This window comes from Asterias amurensis, chromosome 9, assembly GCF_032118995.1.
Source record: "Asterias amurensis chromosome 9, ASM3211899v1".
Lineage (NCBI taxonomy): Eukaryota > Metazoa > Echinodermata > Asteroidea > Forcipulatida > Asteriidae > Asterias > Asterias amurensis.
In genome coordinates, this window is record NC_092656.1 from 492973 (window position 1) to 509281 (window position 16309).

The 16309-nt window shown below is 38.3% G+C and overlaps 2 protein-coding genes across 2 annotated transcripts in view; one reads left to right on the plus strand and one right to left on the minus strand.

The window, feature by feature from the left end:
• Positions 1-143: 143 nt before the first annotated feature.
• LOC139942100 (protein fem-1 homolog C-like) lies at positions 144-5149 on the plus strand. Its single transcript, XM_071938793.1, has one exon. The coding sequence runs from the start codon at positions 269-271 to the stop codon at positions 2189-2191; it is 1923 nt and encodes a 640-aa protein (XP_071794894.1). The 5' UTR covers positions 144-268; the 3' UTR covers positions 2192-5149.
• A 2440-nt stretch (positions 5150-7589) lies between these two features.
• LOC139942107 (myogenesis-regulating glycosidase-like) overlaps positions 7590-16309 on the minus strand; it is a 47148-nt gene continuing 38428 nt past the window's right edge. Inside the window, exons 4-5 of the mRNA XM_071938807.1 lie at positions 11826-14203; positions 7590-10995 (exon numbers count right to left, since the gene is read on the minus strand). Coding sequence (XP_071794908.1) covers positions 10727-10995; positions 11826-13713 — 2157 coding nt within the window. The 5' untranslated portion in view covers positions 13714-14203 and the 3' untranslated portion in view covers positions 7590-10726. The remainder of the gene's footprint in view (positions 10996-11825; positions 14204-16309) is intronic.

Genomic DNA, 16309 nt, shown 5'->3' on the forward strand with positions numbered 1-16309 from the left:
ACATAGACTGGTACCCGCTACCCAGTGAATAATAAAGATACACAGCAGAAGGCAACCAGTGTAATACCAAACGCATTACGTATGTAAATAGTTATTGCGGTCGACACGACCTTTGACATCAATGATAATGACATGGTGGAAAACTGACGGGCGGCAGGACACGCAACCCGGAAATTTTGATTTCTTCTGACTGATTTAGTGAGTAAATTTTAATGAAAGTGTTTGGAAGTTGACGAACTGATTGAGGAGCACAGTTTCAATAAAAAAAATGAGTGATGGTGGAAGTCTAATTGACGTAACCGACCCAAATTTCTACCGGAGTTTCAAGACTCCTGTTTTCAAAGCGGCACAAGAGGGCGACCTTCAAAGAATTCAGGAATGTCTCCGGTCGTTCAGCGAAGACGAGGTAAAATGGCTTGTTTCTCAAACTGTAGAAAAAACAACTCCACTGATTGTGGCAAGTCGAAATGGCCACCTGAATATCGTGAACTATTTTTTAGAGAAGTGTAAAGCGAGCGTTGAACAAGTCGGGTCGGTGACGTTCGACGGAGAGACGATAGATGGGGCTCCGCCCCTTTGGTGTGCGGCAGCCGCGGGCCACTTCTCAACGGTACAGAGTTTGATGAGACACGGTGCAAGAGTCAACCAGACGACATTTTCAAACTCTACGCCTCTACGAGCTGCTTGTTTTGACGGCCATTTTAACATCGTCAAGCACCTCATTCAACATGGAGCGGATATCGAGCTAGCAAACCGCCATGGCCACACTTGTCTGATGATTTCCTGCTATAAAGGACACTTTGACATCGCCCAGTTTTTGCTTTCCCTTAATGCAGATGTCAACCGCAAAAGCATCCGAGGAAACACCGCATTACATGATTGTGCCGAATCGGGCAGTCTTGACATCATGAAGCTGTTGCTGAAACACAACGCACTGATGGACGTCGATGCCTACAACATGACACCACTCAAAGCTGCTGCCGTTGCTGGCCATAATAACATTGTTGACTACTTAGTTACACGTTCAAATATACCAAAGGCTGAAAAGGTTGATGCCTTAGAATTGGCTGGTGCAACTGCAGTAGACAAGAAACGGGATATGCATCAAGCACTGAGGTACTGGCAGCGGGCCTTAGATGAAAGGAACTGTGACCCCGCAAATGTTATTAAAAAGCCGCCAACAAAAGCAATACCAGCATATGAATGCTCGATTGAGGTGAATTGTGCAAAAGATTTAGAAAACATGGTTGGAGATCCGGATGAAATGCGCATGCAAGCATTACTGATTCGGGAACGCATCCTGGGACCCACGCATCCTGACACTACTTATTATATAAGATACAGAGGAGCAGTGTACGCCGATTCAGGTAGCTTTGAACGCTGCATTCTACTTTGGATGTACGCCCTAGACATGCAGCAAAAAGCGCTTGAACCCTTGAACCCCATGACGCAAAGCAGCTTGCTGTCTTTTGCAGAACTCTTTGCGTACATGCTGTCAGATCGTAATGGGGAGCGAGTCTGTAACAATCTAGAGTATAACACAGTGTCTGTAGTTTACCTGAAAGGTATCTCTGAGATCAAACGAGGCATGGAGGCAGCAGTTATCGGTCCAATGGCAGAGAAAGAGGCAGTGAACTTCAACCGTGCCCTTCTCATTATGATGCATCTAATGTGCCTCATCGCTAAACTCCAAGGGTCAGAGGACGAAGAGGAAGAAGTCCGACAAGCAACTTACAGATTTCTCAAACTCAAACCAACGGGAAGTAAAGGCGCAACACCCTTACATTTCGCTGTTGAGGAAACCACCTCGTCAGTTGGACGTTATCCAGTATGCAAATTCCCTGACAAGAGAGTACTGCGGTTGCTGCTCAAGTGCGGTGCTGAAGTGAACGCCGTTGATGCGCATGGGAACGCATCCCTGCACGTCGCTGCAAGGAGCTCCCTGGACAGTCTTGTCAAGCATGATCGGGGAGAAATAATGAGGTTGCTTCTGAACCATGGGGCTCATATTGATTCTCGGAATCAAGATGGGAAAACTTTCCTTGATCTAATGGGAGATGATCTGTGTGATGTTTCACAAATCAACTATACAACGCTGCAATGTTTAGCTGCAAGAACAATTATGAAGCACAAGATACGATTTACGGGCATCATACCCCAACGATTGGAAGAATTTGTCAAAGTTCACTAACTTTTCTGTATTTTTTATAGAAAGAAATTGCAAAAGATTCACAACAATTACCCCAAACCTTAAATTTTCTCCAGATGTAATATACTGACTGTTGAATATATACTAACACCAACAATTTTTGAAAACAAAGTTATATTAAAACAAATTTTCATCCCAGAAAATGTTGCACAAATTGTTAATGACTGTAGAGTTAAGAGAAGACCCAGTTGTTTAGTCAAACAGTATGCTTGGTAAATCGTCAAGAGAAACCACATTGTGCACTTCATTTAATATGTGGTGTCACAGTTAACCATTATCAAAAACGACCTTAAAGGGTCTATGTAACTTTTGTAGGACAAAAAACACAATGTCCACAGATTTACACTAAACTTACACAGTTTGAAGATAATGATAGTAGAAAGCTTCCCCGAAAATACTACGTGCTGAGGTGCTGTAGTTTTGGGAAAATCAGTAGAACAATGTCATGAAAATAATTTTGGTTTTATGAGACGAAAATTATTTTAATCATATACAAACGTATTTTCATGACATTGTTTTACTTATTTCTCAAAAACTACAGCACCTCAGTACGTAAGATTTGAAGGAAAGCTTTCCACTGTCATTATCTTCAAACCCTGTAAGTTTAATGTAAATCTATGGACATTTTGGAAAAGTACCCAAATCCTTTAAGTAGTCTGTTATTATCCAAACAGATACAATCCCATATTGTATACATGTATAGCATATTCCGAAATGACTTGAGTTAATTCTAGGTTAACATTTAAAAGTCTTAATGGAACTCTGAAAACAGTTCTGACTGTGATGAAACTTCACTTTGACCCCCCCCCCCCCCCACCGGACATCCCTTCTTCCAAATTAGTATAATTGTTTCATTTGCACAGATGAAGATTTTCTTGTTAACGACTTCCTCATGTACCAAGCATGAGACTTCATGGGGGCAACAGTTGAAATTCAAAATTCATATATAGTGTTACCCTTCATTACTGTAGGAAAATTGCCTTACCCTTGTTCAGACTGAACATTTTATTTGGTTTGATGTGAAACGATACTTGAGTTTTCACATCTTACTCGTTCAATCTAGGGTCAGGCCGATATCAAGAATAGTCCTAATCGAGAATTGCATGCTGATGATAAATGCACATTTCAGCCAATATGAAAAAAAAATAAAAAATCACCAAAATCATCAAGATAACACCATTTAGAATTCTCCCATGTTGCATGGTAGGGCTTTTAAAATCAACATAAACACAAAGTAGAAAACATTTCAAAGGCCCTGTTTCAATTCAGTATTCTTTAGCCAAACTTCTGAAATTTTGTGAAGAGGGCAAACAAATTCAAGAATGCACCACAGTTTGGGAAAAATCCTGTGAAGAACCCTGACTTAATGTTTTGCCCTTAAATGTTTTTAGAAAGTTTTAGTGGTGCGTCGGGATAAAAACAGAGATAATTTGACACAGTTTTGTGTGACTGTTAACTTATTATTTAAATGGCTGGATTGCTGCAGTACATTATATATTTAAACTTTCTAAGACTAGATTTGTTGGTAATTATATTTTGTTGCAGTCCTCTATTTTATGATTGGATATATTCTTGATATATCTGTACAATAAATTGTCATTTATATTGTAGCCCTAAGTAGTTGAGTATTATCCACTGTGGTCTCCACATAATTCCAGGCCTGGCGTCTATATCACATATTGACCTCATTGGAAATGGGCTGCAGAAGCGCTATATTTGTCCGTATTCCAATTGGGAATAACTAAAACAGTTGTTCTTTTTAAACCATGCCTTAATGCTCTAGGCCAAATATAGATTTGAGCAGAAATTTTAGTTTCACAAAATTCTATGTGAGGAAAAAACATTAGCTGCAAACCAGTCATGTATTATAAATTGTATTTTGAAAGGTTAGCATTAATTGTTGGTCAACACTTGCTAAGCTAAACACAACTCCTTAAAGGAACATTACAGAATTGGTTTTTGCTAACAAAACAGTTGCTGGCAGTGTAAGCACTAATATGTAATCCACCATTACATAAACTGACAAACCTGTGTAAGTTTGAGATCGATCGGCCATCTGGGTCACGAGAGAATAGCGAAAAACCGATTACAAATTTTGCATTGCATCGATTATTTATTTCTCATCAAATATGATATTTCAGACAGGAAAGGGATGTTTTCTACTATCATCATTAGACCATGTAAGTTTTATGTAAATCTGTGATCTTCACGATTTTTGTTTCTTACCAATTCTGTAACGTTCCTTTCGAAGCAGTGTCATAATTGCATTAGTTATAAAGAATAATATTTTTGGTTTTTACCCTGACAACTATAATTTACAAGTAATTTGCTGCCCTTAGTAACTACTTGATTGAATAAGAGCTTGATTCAAAGACTACGGTCTTCACTTAAGTTTGAAATGGGTCAATAACTTACTGAAAGGATAGCGAATTTAAAGTAGTGTGCTTTCAGTGTCCGCACAATTTGACAATGGCAGAAACAATTTAGCAAAAGATTATTTCCTGTGTACATGTGATGCATGTAGATTTCTCGAATATCAAATCAATTGAACTGTATGAGATTTAAATGTGAATAATAGTGCATTGCCTTCTTCAGCATATTTTCAGATAGCTGTGTTTGTCGGTTAGATTTTGATAATCAGAGAATTCTTGTAAAATTTGTACCCAAATGTACATAATATTCAGACACATGTACTTTGTTTAATAACATTTATGAGTAAACTTCCCAAAAGTTAAAAAAAGTTCAACTTCCACTTGAGATTGCTACAATGGGACCCAATCCACAACTCCCTCATCGGGGGTGTCACCTCTGTACTATTGTCCCTTTGTGTGGCCTGTTTTTAACTGAGAGTAAATTACTCAAATCTAGAGAGAAGTTTAAAATTGTATTTGGGTGCATAGTTGAAAAGCAAGTTATGCTTACAATTACTGGAATGTTGCTTCAAATAAAAGCATTAAATATCTTATGAACATGACTCATTTTCCTCTTTACTCTTCACCCTAACCCTTCTTGGTTTTATGTTTTAACACAGACCTTCCCTCCTTGTTGGTTGAGTACATACATGTAGATCAAACCATCAAAGGTCACGCCATCAAAGATCACACTATAAAGATGAAATACTGCCCTCTCTTGATGATTCTACACACAGTTGAGAATGCTTTATGATGGAAAACTCTAGAGACTTGTCAACCATAATATTCAATTTGGTTCCAATAGTGAAAAAAATGGATGTGTCTTTGAATTGAAGTGCTAATTATTCAAAAGATATTAAGAGTCAGTTCAGGTAAATAGTTGACATACTTGCTCACGGTCAAAAAATGAATTTTTTTTATACTTTGTGGGTTGAAGGGCCTTGGGGTGCAAGTAAACAAAATTGCATTTTCAATTCTATATATAGCCCGTTGCCATGGTTACGGCTCATTTTGTTTTTTGGCCATTTTAGGCCGATTTTGGGGTCTGAAAAACTGGTTTTAGCTCATATTTACAACTCCACCCAACCAAAATGCAACATTATTTCAAAAAACCTTTAATATCACTACAAAGTATCATCCTTGGCCTTCCTTGAGAAAATGTTTTATTGCTTTAAATAACACCCTTGTGCTATTTTTGCATTATGCATTACAGTATGTTTTTAGAACTTGCAAAATCAACATTTTTACCCTATTTTTGGACCCCAAAATGTCAACTTACCAGGGGTCTCAGAAAGTTTCCCTTTCGGCTGTGATTAGGGCCAACAGTGGTCTTTCAATATCTGGTGTCAAAAACTTGGGCAATTGTATCCTGTTGTGACAGTACTGCCTCAAAACTAGACTTTTTTCCCAAAAACATGAAAAATGCCTTCTAAAGGGTCTTTTCACATAATATCGAAATACGTGTCCACGGTAAAAAAAAAAAAGAATATTTTTCATTTTTTTGTGGATGGTAGGATGGTAGGGACTTGGGGTCCAAATAAACAACATTTACATTTCAAATCATAATATAACACGTTGCCATGGTAACAGTTCATGTGTGTTTAGGCCACTTTGGGCCGATATTGGGGAATGAAAAACTGTTTTTTTAGTTAATATTTACAACTCCACCCCACCAAAAAACAAAATTATTTCATAAAACCTTTTACATCACTACAAAGTATCATCCTTAAAATGCATTTTGAATTGTTTTTTCTTCATATTGAATTTCTAACATTAAAAAGTTATAATTCTATCAATCTTGCAGCTTTTCCTTAGCACTAGTGGATTACCCAACATTGATCAGGAACTGTTGATGACCTTAATTTTACAATTTGCCCGGCCCAGCCCCAATCATATTTCTTGACATTGCATAAAACAATGTTTTGTGAATAGCGCCTCTTTTTGTGAAAGTGTTCCCTTTCGGTTGTTATTGGTGTTCAAGGAAGGCCAAGGATGATACTTTGTAGTGATATAAAAGTTTTTTTGAATTAATATTGCATTTTGGTGGGGTGGAGTTGTAAATATGAGCTAAAAACCAGTTTTTCAGACCCCAAAATCGACCTAAAATGGCAAAAAAATAAAATGAGCCGTAACCATGGCAACGGGCTATATATAGAATTGAAAATGTAATTTTGTTTACTTGCACCCCAAGGCCCTTCCACCCACAAAGTATAAAAAAAATTCATTTTTTGACCGTGAGCAACTATGTCAACTATTTACCTGAATTGACTCTTAATTTACTATGGACTAAGGTGAAGAGAAAATGAAGCCCAGAGACAAAAGGAATCTGTCTCCACAGGGAATTTTCAACAGGGGGGATCATGGGATGTTGCACAAAGAAATTTGTGTACAAAGTCTGTGGGGATGGTGTTTAGTTCAAGGACAAAGTTAACTTCACTGAAATGTCCAAATTTGTTTAGGTTGCTTTCTAAGGAAACATGGTAGTTTAAAATGCAAACAAACTAAGGTCGTTAGCTCAGTGCTACAAGGGCATTAGTGAAAAATGTGCACAAATTTGAAAGGTATCATCACTGAACTATCTAGCCGGATCACTTGGAGAGAATTTGGACTGGTCCCCAGTTGTTAAAACTATAAGCATTTGGCCAGCGTACCACTGTTATTGGAGAACACTGGTGTAGATCACACTAGGGGGCTATCGGGATCGGGATGTCGAAACAGAGCAGTCACCTATGCACACCTTGATCCATAATATTACAGTCAACTTCTTCATCAAGGTTTCACTTTATAGGCAATCTTTATCATAGACATTTAAATTGTGGGGAGGGGCAGGGCAGGGAATTTGATGTGGTGATAATTATCAAATTGATGGCTTTTCAGAAGTTGATTTCCCATAAACCAGGGAGAACAGAAATATCAGAGACAATCGGGGCAAAAAATTGAACACGCTAAAGTCCATCATTTAGCTTACATTTAGGCATTTTTAATGATTTCATCATTTTAATGCTACACACATTTGCTTTGATACAACTTAACAATGACAACTTGCCAAATTTTAAAACAAATCCGCCTAATTGTGCAACATGTATTGATCATACAAGCCCATAATATACAGTGTTGTGAGGGTGTCTGACAATATTCCATTCCGCTAAGCTGTAACCATCAGACAAGGCAAGATTAATAGCCATTCAGAGATTTTTGAACTGGGCACAATTTCAGACTTAAAGCTATTTAGCAAAATATACTGCTCAGCTAGTTTTTTTAGCCACGCAAAACATGAGTGGAGTACCAGTTGCAACATTGCAAACTTTGTGGCATTTTTGCTGGTAAAGTTTCTGTTAAGAATTATTTTTCTGCGCTTAGCAATTTTTTTGTGCTTACAGTCTTTACAAAATTTGGCCACTGGGCAGCTAAGCAGCTAAACGATTCTGCTTCTGCTTATCGCTGCATTTAGCTCTACTGGTATTTTGTAACTACTTTGCAACTGGGCCATTGCCGAATTTAACGCTCGATGTGGAAGTAGAGATTCTTGTAACACATCTATATAATAAAGGGTTGTGGGTTCGAATCCCACCCAAGTAAATATGGCCTTGATATGTTTTTCACAGGACTCGGGAAAGTACTGAGTATACAATGCTTACACACATCATTGTATGGGTAAAAACCAAAAATTAATATATGATATACAAAAACTAGTAACCTGTGAATAACTTCTGCTTAATATAAGCAACAATTCATCATTTTAGGATTGAAAAGAGTGGTGAAACTGGTGTTTGATTTTTATGATCTTTATTTCTTCATAATTTTATCAGAACACTTTCTTTATGCCAATTCCAACAAACAGGAATAAAAAATGTGGAAAAATAATTTGATCATAAATATTGGATGGTGCCCATTTTTACAAAGTGCTGTGGTGCAATCTTCAGCGAAACATGCCAGAAAACACCAGGACAAACTCCTACTCTTAATTATAAGAAGTGTACTAGACTTTGCATTATTTTTAACACACGGAACCAACAACTTGATGTCTCATCCCAAAGGACAAAGCACAATTGGTTAAGTGTCTTGCTCAAGGACACAAGTGTCAAGACGGGGACTTGAACCCACACTCTGCTAGGCCCAGACACACAATATGTTATGTTGAATTTACACTCCATATAGGTTGGATTTACAGTATTTTCAGTTCTACATTTAAAGACAGGGTATACTTTTTGAAGATCATTAAAAAATTGTGGTATAGAGCGCTGGAGAGCCGTTGATATTATAACACATTGTTAGAAACGACCCCCTTTGAGGTAATGAAGTTTAAGAAATTGTTCACCCCAAAATCTGAATGTGAGAAAGGCTTTCTCATTTTAGGAATCTGAAAACAATTCTATAGTGGTTTTTTCTTTCATTATTTTCTTGCAACTTCGATTACCAATTGAACCAAAATGTTCACAGGTTATTTAACGCATGATGGGATACACCAAATGAAGATAATTGTAAAAGAATACCTGCCTTTAAATTGGAAAATTATTTTGTTCTTCAACCTAAAACTGGAACACTTTTTGACAAGCCTCTTCATTTAAGTAAGACAACATTTTGTACTTTTTCTAATCAGACAATACTGCGTTTTGTCAAAGATTAAAGAAAAACAACATACAATAAGTTCACCAACTAAATAATTTTCATAAAAAAAATAAAACGTTGTTTGAAATTGTTTAAATTATGCACAAAATGTACACTTTTTGTTCCAATAAATACTAGTAATAAACTGAAAGCCCGTTAGAAGTTTTGTTTTGTTTAGTAAAGCTGGAGAGATGATATAAAATATTATTAAACATGGAAAACAAATTTACTTCCTCTTGAATCTGCACTTGAGAAAAAAAAACAAGTTTAGAAAGAAGTGCATAGAAAAACATCTTTATATTAAAAGAGAAAACTTGTTGATTTATGATGACTGAATAAAGGCACATAAAAAATACGTAAGTATTTACATAAGTAAAATTAAAACAATTGATAAAATTGTGTAAAATCTGCACCATTTAATACCGGTAAGCCTCGGTGAAAGCTTTAAAAAATTATTTTTGAAAAAAGGGAAACCAGTGCTGAATATTAAGCAACTTTTCATCTTAAATTTTATTAAATTTGGTTACGACATCTTGATTTTAAACTATTAATCACAAAGTGCGAAAAACTTGAACTTCATATTTTTATATATAAATTTTCTTTGACAGACATATTGCAATAAATTCTACAAAGACTTCAAACATTACAATAAATAAATGGGTTTCGTGAATAACAATGTGGTGGCTTTATAATTCGCTTTAAAAACAATATACTTTATTTAAAATAATTGTTCTCTGTTCTTCCCAAGAGGCCCTTCTGGCCACCTGGAACAAGCTTGTTTAAGTTTTGATTCAGCCGCGTCGAATAAGCATTCCCAACAAAACCAAAACCGTGATTTGGTTAGGCTAGGTTTCTGCAGATTTTACAAACTACCTAAGTGTCTACAGAATTCAATTGAAACTGTCAAATGTTGCAGCTTACCAATCCAACAAGTTTATAAAGTTTTAGTAACAGGAAATTATCAACTTGGAAGTAAATAAAGGCTGTATAGGTGGAGAAAATTGATTTTTCAAGATAACTATTTAGTTTAAAAAAATTTTGATTACCAATCCGTTTTGGCATAGCCCTCTGAAATTATTTCAGTCAGTGGATTTTTCTGTCAGAAAGATGTTTGTGGTCTGGGTTGCTAAAACAAAACCCTCTTATAAACCTAAGAAACAGCACACCTTTGTTTCTTGTTCTTATAAACCTAAGAAACAGCTCACCTTTGTTTCTTGTTCTGCTTTGCTTCAAGAGAAGCCAAAGACCCTAAATAACCATCCCAATTGACTTGAATTTCTTTTGAAATTATGGCTGGCCGTGCCTTTTTTAATGTTTGTTTGCTTTTACCCAGTATTTGTTTTTATAAGTCAAAGTGTCTTGTATACTTTTACTATTTGTGTTTTTTATAAATCCAAATATTATTCACAGCAAGTAGATTCCGTGAGTAGTTTTCAATGCTGTACCCTCTTCTTAATTGTTCTTGTTTATCTCCTTGGTGATCGTGAGCGTAGTGATTTTATGGAGTAGATTCAGTGATCGTGAAGGTAGCGACTTCATGAAGCCTTACTGCATAGTTCCTCAGCCATACCGGTCCTTTCAGTAGTCTCTGTTGGTCCAAGCTTTCTTTCCACAATCCCTGCGGTAGGTAAATGTCTCTTTCTAAAGCATGTTTCTTCAAGACTGGCGCCACGAGGAACGTATCACCAATAAGGAACTCTGAGTCGATGGAAAGAGCCGTCTCATCTGAAGGGGCGATCCACCAGAGGGGCCTGATGATGGGATAGCCTAAATGTAACGATAAGAAATATATTTTTAATCAATGATTTATTGTTCCTATTTGATGTGCACACTTACTTCTACCCTCCCCCTAAAAACAAATATATAATTCTGTTTACAATATCAACCCTAGTAATAGTAATATACAGGGCTCAGCGGCTACAAAATGTTACTACATCAGCATTTTCTAAACAAACCAGAATTAAAATGAGAAAATAATTTCTACACAATTTACAGAAATTTAGCAAGAAGATTGATCTCATTTGCCTTGTTTTTATAATCAACAGAATCAAAAACTACACTTTAACACTTGACAATATATGAACAGATGGTAGATGTGAAACCTGGTGTATATAAGTAAAATAGTATTTGGTCACGAAAACAAACATTATTTAGTTGAGAAACACACTGCTTAAAATTGTATTCTTAATATAAGAAAAAAATCTTATTTCGAAAAACCTTTCGTGTGACACTCCCAAAAACAATTTTCTAGGGTGTGCAGTTTTTTGCAGTGTGCCAGACCAGGTGCCAGACCAGGCCTGGCCTCAGGCCTGAGATCCCTGTAAATGCAGTTTTTTATTTTTATTTTATCATGATGGTATAAATGTTCTGCTTAGCAAAGGGTAAGCAGGATACACGTCACATTGCACTTGTGACATGCTATGTTGGCTTGTAACCTTAATCTTGTAAGCATAATTTTGTTGGTGCTTAGTTATATTGTAGCAGATAGCAGCTATGAAATTGGGTTGGGTATTGAGCCTTAAACGCTGGACAAGGGGCAACAGACGCTACGGCCTATATTCAGTCTTAGTCTGTTTAATACTGTAAGCAAAACTCACCTTTTGTTATTGCATCAGCCAACAGAGGGCGCACCAACTTGTTGTACACTTCCTCATGAATTCGCACCATTTCTCTTGAGATGTTGACAACTTCTTCATCATACTGCCAGGGCGCTATAGAAAACTGCATCGCAGGCAAGTAAGCAGTTAGCTCCATCCATCGGATGTACAGTTCTCTCTCAGGTTTGTTTATATTATGGAAGTCATTGTCTGTGAAGCCGCTATCACCGATCATGTAGGGTAGAATAAAGGGGTACCCTAAGACACCCATCAAGAGGGCTGTAGGGATCATTGTTAACAGCCCATTGTTATAATTCCATGTTGGATCCTTGTCCATCATTCGTACAAAAATGGGTTGATGTTGAGTTTGATGGGCACAGCGGACCTCAACCTGCCGATTGATCTTAGCAACAGTCTCAACGAACTTAGTACAGTACAAGTTTGGATCATGGAATGAAACAGACGCGTTGTAGCAGCGTGGGACGTAAGAGACTTCCCCTCCGTCAAACTTGAAGGAGTCAACGCCATATTCACGTTGCATCTCCCTCGAGCGGTTGATAAACCATTCAGTCGCTTGTTCATTGGAGACATCCAAAATGGCGGCAACACCATTCCACCATTTCATTAAGGCAGGAACACGCTCGCCAGGTCCGTTCATCCAATAGTTGTTTTTCACACCTTCGTGGAATGTCGGTGAGTCAATATTAGCAAAGGGATTGGACCACACCGTGACACGGAATCCCATGGTATGCAGCTCCCGGATCATCTGCGTGGCATTTGGGAATTTCGCTCGCGCAAAATCTGCCTCGCCGTGAAAAGACATGTACATATCACCAATTTCTATCTGGCTGTTCGGAAATCCGTATTTCTGAATCTCCTGAGCGTATTTTAGGACAGCCGACTGGTTAACGTTCTTTTTGTATCTCGCCCACGTTGACCATATTGGATATCTAAACATTCGTTCATCTGGCTCGTACGGTGGTTTCTTAAAATAATTCTGGAGAACGTAGTCATGTACTTTTTTAACATTCTGCCCAGTGCACACGGTGTAGTGTAGAGGAGCATATGCATACTTCCTATTGGGATGTCTATATGGTGAATTGGTATACTCTCCTTTTAAGCACACCTCGTTCTTCATCTGTTTTTGGTTGATGGACACATGTAGAGGAGTGTCTTTATCAACGACGACTGCTACACCGCGGGATGATAACCAGTACCGCTCCAGGACCGAACCAAAAGCATCCTTCTCCACACTGATGTCCCTTGAAACGTATGGCTGCATGGGAATGCGTAAATTCTCCAGCAACCAGTGTTGGTAGTAGACCTCGCTTCCCCCGTACCAGTGTGAATCATTCAGTATGAAACAATCCTGCGGACTGAAATCAAGTCTCAAAGCAGTCCATTCTACATTGACACACTTAATATCATTTGATTGGGACACATATTCGATGACCATCTCCACGACCGGCGTCTCATCATGCAGCGTTACGTTCATCCATTGTATACACACGGTATTCACATCTTTGTTTTCCCTCATGCAATCCACTGGCTTCACTCCTAATGGCAAGCCTATCCCTAACTTATCCTTGAAAATGATATTGTCTTCAGCATCTCTAAGCTGGAGCTTCGACCCGATCGGATCAAAGTACATCGGTCCGATAGACACCACAGACATGCGTCCATGTTGGGTGACATAGTACCAGGCGAGCAGTGCAAACGTCAGTACTGCCATGGAAAAAACCATGAACCCATGTCGTGTTTTCTTACTGAGGTAAAACGTCCGTTTGCTGGGTTCGTGTTGATAAGTGATAATATCCTTCCGACTGATTGGAGTTCTTGCACTGCTCATAGGAGGGGGGGAGTCATCGTATCTGTACTTACTATGCATTTATGCAAATTTATGCGTCCCACTCAAAAATTGAAAACTTCTTCTGATGGCTGAACTTGTTGATAACTTTCTTAATGGTGTGAAAAATTTGTCCCAGCTGCTATCGGATAATTAATGTTTCTGCTTGTCAAGATTGCTTTCGTTCCAACTCATTAACTTCTCCTTTCCTTAAATTACGGTTCACTTGGAAAGCCCATGATCTGTCACAAGCTAACAAAGATCTAACCAAGACCTTGTCTGGATGTACTCTTAATGTTTGTATCTTGTCTTCTTCTGCTGACTGGAATGTCCAATGAGACAACTTTGAATTCTAAGACAGACTTCGGGAAGCTGGGAATGTCTTTGCAATTGGAAGATGAGATTATTCTTCTTCAACCCAACCCCTCCCTCTGGTGGCCTCTCCTACTCCTTATTCTGAAAATGAGGATAGTTGCACATCGGTTGAGGAGTGACTAGATGACACGCAAGTCACCAAGTCAATAAACAATTCCTGTGGAAGAGACAAAAACAACACCACCATAGCAGATTAGGACTACATACCCTCATCTTGTTTATTTGAGTTTTCTATAAAATAAAAAAAAGAAACTGCTACTGTGTAGAGAATCAAATGTTGTAAAAGAAATTCAAGGTAAAACGTGCTCGGCTGTAATCGTTTGATCTGCCCCGCAATTCTCAGCTGTCCTTTTCAACATGTACTTTGCTGAGGAATCAATTCAATATTCACAGGGCAAGAATGAAAATGTTGTCGTTCTTAAAATCACAAAAGAGACTAAAAACAGGTCATGCTTGGAATTTGATTCTTGTAGAAGGGAAACCAACGTTCCTTTTAAAGGGACACTTCCTTAAGAAAATCACATGATTAAGGAAACAGGGGGTACCAAAAAGCCACAACCAAAGCAATATAATTAAATCATCACTGTGTCTGGGAGTCAGTGTCAGGGGTTGTCCTGGGGCCAACTTCTGCAGCAGTGACTGGGGGTAATTTAAAGGGCTATCCAGGGGTCAATTTTAGGGCTATCCAGGGGCCAATTGTAGGGCTATCCAGGGGCCAATTATAGGGCTATCCAGGGGTCAATTTTAGGGGCTGTCCAGTGGCAAATTTAAGGGCTATCCAGGGGCCAATTTTAGGGGCTATCCAGGGGCCAATTATAGGGCTATCCAGGGGTCAATTTTAGGGGCTGTCCAGTGGCAAATTTAAGGGCTATCCAGGGGCCAATTTTAGGGGCTATCCAGGGGCCAATTATAGGGCTATCCAGGGGTCAATTTTAGGGGCTGTCCAGTGGTAAATTTAAGGGCTATCCAGGGGCCAATTTTAGGGGCTATCCAGGGGCCAATTATAGGGCTATCCAGGGGTCAATTTTAGGGGCTGTCCAGGGGCAAATTTTAGGGGCTAAATTTCAGGTCTATCCGGGGGCCAATTTTAGGCGCTGTGGATTGTCCCTTTTAGTTATATTTCTCGGTTTTAATAACACTACAAAAACACATCTGCAGTGTATAAACACCAGCACTCAGAGACCCCCTATTGTCCCTCTTTTGTTTCTACAGAATGCTTCAACCCCGTAAACAGCCTGATGAAAATTTTCCCCCAGCCTGACAGGTTAGTTTTATAACTTCCTAGTCTGTGTAACCGGCTTCATTGAGATGCTTCTATTGATCTGAGATCCATCTTTCTTAGTTCGAGGTCAGAGAAGGTTAAATATATTCAGCCCCTATTGATTTCTTTGATGGCATGGTCGGTCAATATCTGCCTACTAGTGTTGCAGGTATACTGTACTTCACATTCAGAGTTAAGTTGAAATTCAAAAAGAGAGTTAAAGGGAAAGTTTTTGAGATCGTTGCGTTTATGTTTTTCTTTTGACTATTTCAATAACAGACATTTCCCTAAAATTGGTTTCAAGTTTTCAAGAAAACAAACAGAATCCACAATGGACTGGCAATAAGGTCACTATAGAGCCTGTCTATCCCCCTAATAGACTGTGAGTGACCACAAGAGGGACCTAGTCTTCTCTTTACCACTCTCAGCACAAGGCCAACATTAATACTCGTCAAACATGTCAAAGACCAGTTTCCACACTTGTTACTCCTGTGGACATAAAGCAGAGTCACAAGAACAATGATTAACAACTCCCATAGTTGTTTTCAAACATCATAGTCAGACTTGTGGATCAAAACTAATTGGTTTACTCTTTTCATCAAAACACAGCATTTCATTTATATAGAAATATTTCCAGCATGCCTGGTCACCCTACCCAGACTCCGAACCCATGGTCACTTGGTGGGGCACAGAGCTCCCCGGGGTCTCATAAAAGTCTCCCTTTTGAGTTCCCTCAAACTCTGTTTTAAAGAATCTATGTAACTTTTGTGGGACAAAAAACACAATGTCCACAGATTTACACTAAACTTACACAGTTTGAAGATAATGACAGCAGAAAGCTTCCCTGAAAATATTACGCGATGAGGTGCTGTAGTTTTTGGGAAATGAGTAAAACAGTGTCATGAAAATAGTTTTCGTCTCATGAGACGTAAATTATTTTAATCAATTACAAACGTATTTTCATGACAATCTTTTACTCATTTTTCAAAAACTACAGCACCT

Excerpts from the sequence above, each read along its gene's own strand:
- LOC139942100 (XM_071938793.1), top strand. The coding sequence starts at position 269 with ATGAGTGATGGTGGAAGTCTAATTGACGTAACCGACCCAAATTTCTAC.